The following is a 1,999-nucleotide window of genomic DNA, read 5'->3' as shown; positions in this document are numbered from 1 at the left end:
TATGTTTATTCGATTAAAACCATACGAGTGCACAAACAATATCTTCAATGTCAAGATTTAAATTTTTTATAAAACTTCCGCCGCGTCTGTGCATGAGAAAACACGTTTCACAACAATGACGAGATTCTCAAACATTTTGTGTGCAATAAGGGAAAATTTAGATATGATTTCTGATGTTTTTTTTCATCATGCTGGTTCCCTTGAAATTCATGAACTCACCATGACTTAAAAAAGGTGCAGGTGATCGTTCCAACCCACTTTAGAGTTTAGACCGTACGTATTGCGGTGAAGGTCAAATCTTCGGGCTTGGAGAGGCTGTAATTTCTCTTCAAAATGCTTAAATATATTTCCAGAACATATGTGCGCATATAAGCAAGTATCAAATAAACACTTCATCAGATAACATGCCAATATTCTTCAACAAGAATCGTGGGAAGAGGAACAAAATAATTTCCTCATTGCCTGTTGTTTTAATCATCTGGTTGCCAGCTCATTACACAATCAAGCAAGTCTTATTTTAGTTGACAGAAAATTCAACATAAAAACAGGGAGCAAAAAAAAAACTAGCTAGGCCCATATATAATTTTCCAAAAATGGATAATCATGTGAAAAAAGAAACAATCAATCTTTCTCATCAGGCAAACCAGTCCCCATCCATTCCTTCAATTTCTTCCATCTCCGTGCTGCATTTTTCTTGGGAATATGGTTAGTAGTTGGCATAATTTGAGAAACACAAAAAAGGAAGCATCCAAAAAGGATAAAATATGATGAGTTAATTCAATTATCGGGTACATTATTTTTTTTTTGTTCAAGGGAAACGCTCGGCTCGATTTTTGGATTATGGAATGGTTAAAAAATTGAATCTTTAATCTAAATTAGTGATGTTAAGTACTTCGACAAGCCAATTCTTACCAAGGCAAAGTAGGATCACGCAAGTATTGATCATCCAGACGTTGCAAGCAGCTCTCATTTTCATTCAGCCACGCCGGAACTTCCAAGACTTCATCAAACGGAGATGCAACAGAATCTTTGTCTTTTTTATCCTCGTTCCCAATTTCCATGTTCCGCAACCACCATGAAGAATCCACCAAATTCACAGCATCATTCCACTCCATCTGATGCTGCTCCCCGGTGGATCTTGTATCAGCAATCTCTTCATCACCCATCACCTGATGCAAGGCTGAATCCCCACTTTCCACCACTGTGGAAGGCGGGACAACCACACATGGAGTTTCGTCGGGAACTGGGGAAGAAAAAGAGTAAATTGATGACCGGTCAGCGTCAAAATTGAAAGGGATGATGTCAATATTGTTGAAATCATGAAGATTCAGATTCAGGCCTAATGCTCGGCTTGGAAGTGCAAAATTCAGATTTTCTTGCACATTTGGCGAAATGGGCCAAGAACTGGAAGAATAACAAAAGCCTGTAGAGTAGGAGAAATCGGGACCAGAATTGTTGGGCAGATTGGAATCCAAAGAGTTTGAAGCATAAATTCTTGAATTCGAGCTCCCGGATTTCAGTTGACCCTCATGGCCCGCACAAACTTGATCATCAGTCGAACTCTCCAGTGCCTGAATTCCGGGCCCTGATTCCAACTTCTGGTGTTTTTCACCTGCCTGTTTCATATTTGCTCTATGAAACCTAAGAGCAGCAACAATCTCTTTCCGGGCTTCTGCCATATTCAGAAGCCTTTCTTTATAGGGCCTGCTGACGTGAAGCCTCCTTCTCACCTGCTTTTTCTCTATATTTCGATGCTCACAGGAATTTTCTGAATCTTTGGTTCTTGAAGAAGTTGATTGCTTAACAAAGGCTCCAACGTAAGCATTTGATAAGCGAGGTTCTTTGAATTCTTTCATATTTTCAAGATTTGAAGTTTCTGGTTCACCATTTACGGAGTTTGGCGAAGAAGATTTGGCCCTCATCTTCTACTTGTCAGATATCTTTAACACGTTAATTTTAATAAGCAGAAAACAAAAATTAAAAGGTAGAATAAATATCA

At 38.8% G+C, this 1,999-nt stretch overlaps 1 protein-coding gene across 1 annotated transcript; it reads right to left on the bottom strand.

The window, feature by feature from the left end:
* Nucleotides 1–266: 266 nt before the first annotated feature.
* On the bottom strand, nucleotides 267–1,924 carry LOC140966501 (uncharacterized). The gene is made up of 2 exons (XM_073426767.1): nucleotides 913–1,924; nucleotides 267–683 (listed from the first exon to the last, which is right to left on the bottom strand). The coding sequence occupies exons 1-2, from the start codon at nucleotides 1,920–1,922 to the stop codon at nucleotides 635–637; spliced, it is 1,059 nt and encodes a 352-aa protein (XP_073282868.1). The 5' UTR covers nucleotides 1,923–1,924; the 3' UTR covers nucleotides 267–634.
* Nucleotides 1,925–1,999: the final 75 nt, after the last annotated feature.

This window comes from Primulina huaijiensis, unplaced genomic scaffold (assembly GCF_012295235.1).
Source record: "Primulina huaijiensis isolate GDHJ02 unplaced genomic scaffold, ASM1229523v2 scaffold206806, whole genome shotgun sequence".
NCBI classification, from domain to species: Eukaryota; Viridiplantae; Streptophyta; class Magnoliopsida; order Lamiales; family Gesneriaceae; genus Primulina; species Primulina huaijiensis.
This window is presented reverse-complemented; position numbering and strand designations above follow the sequence as displayed.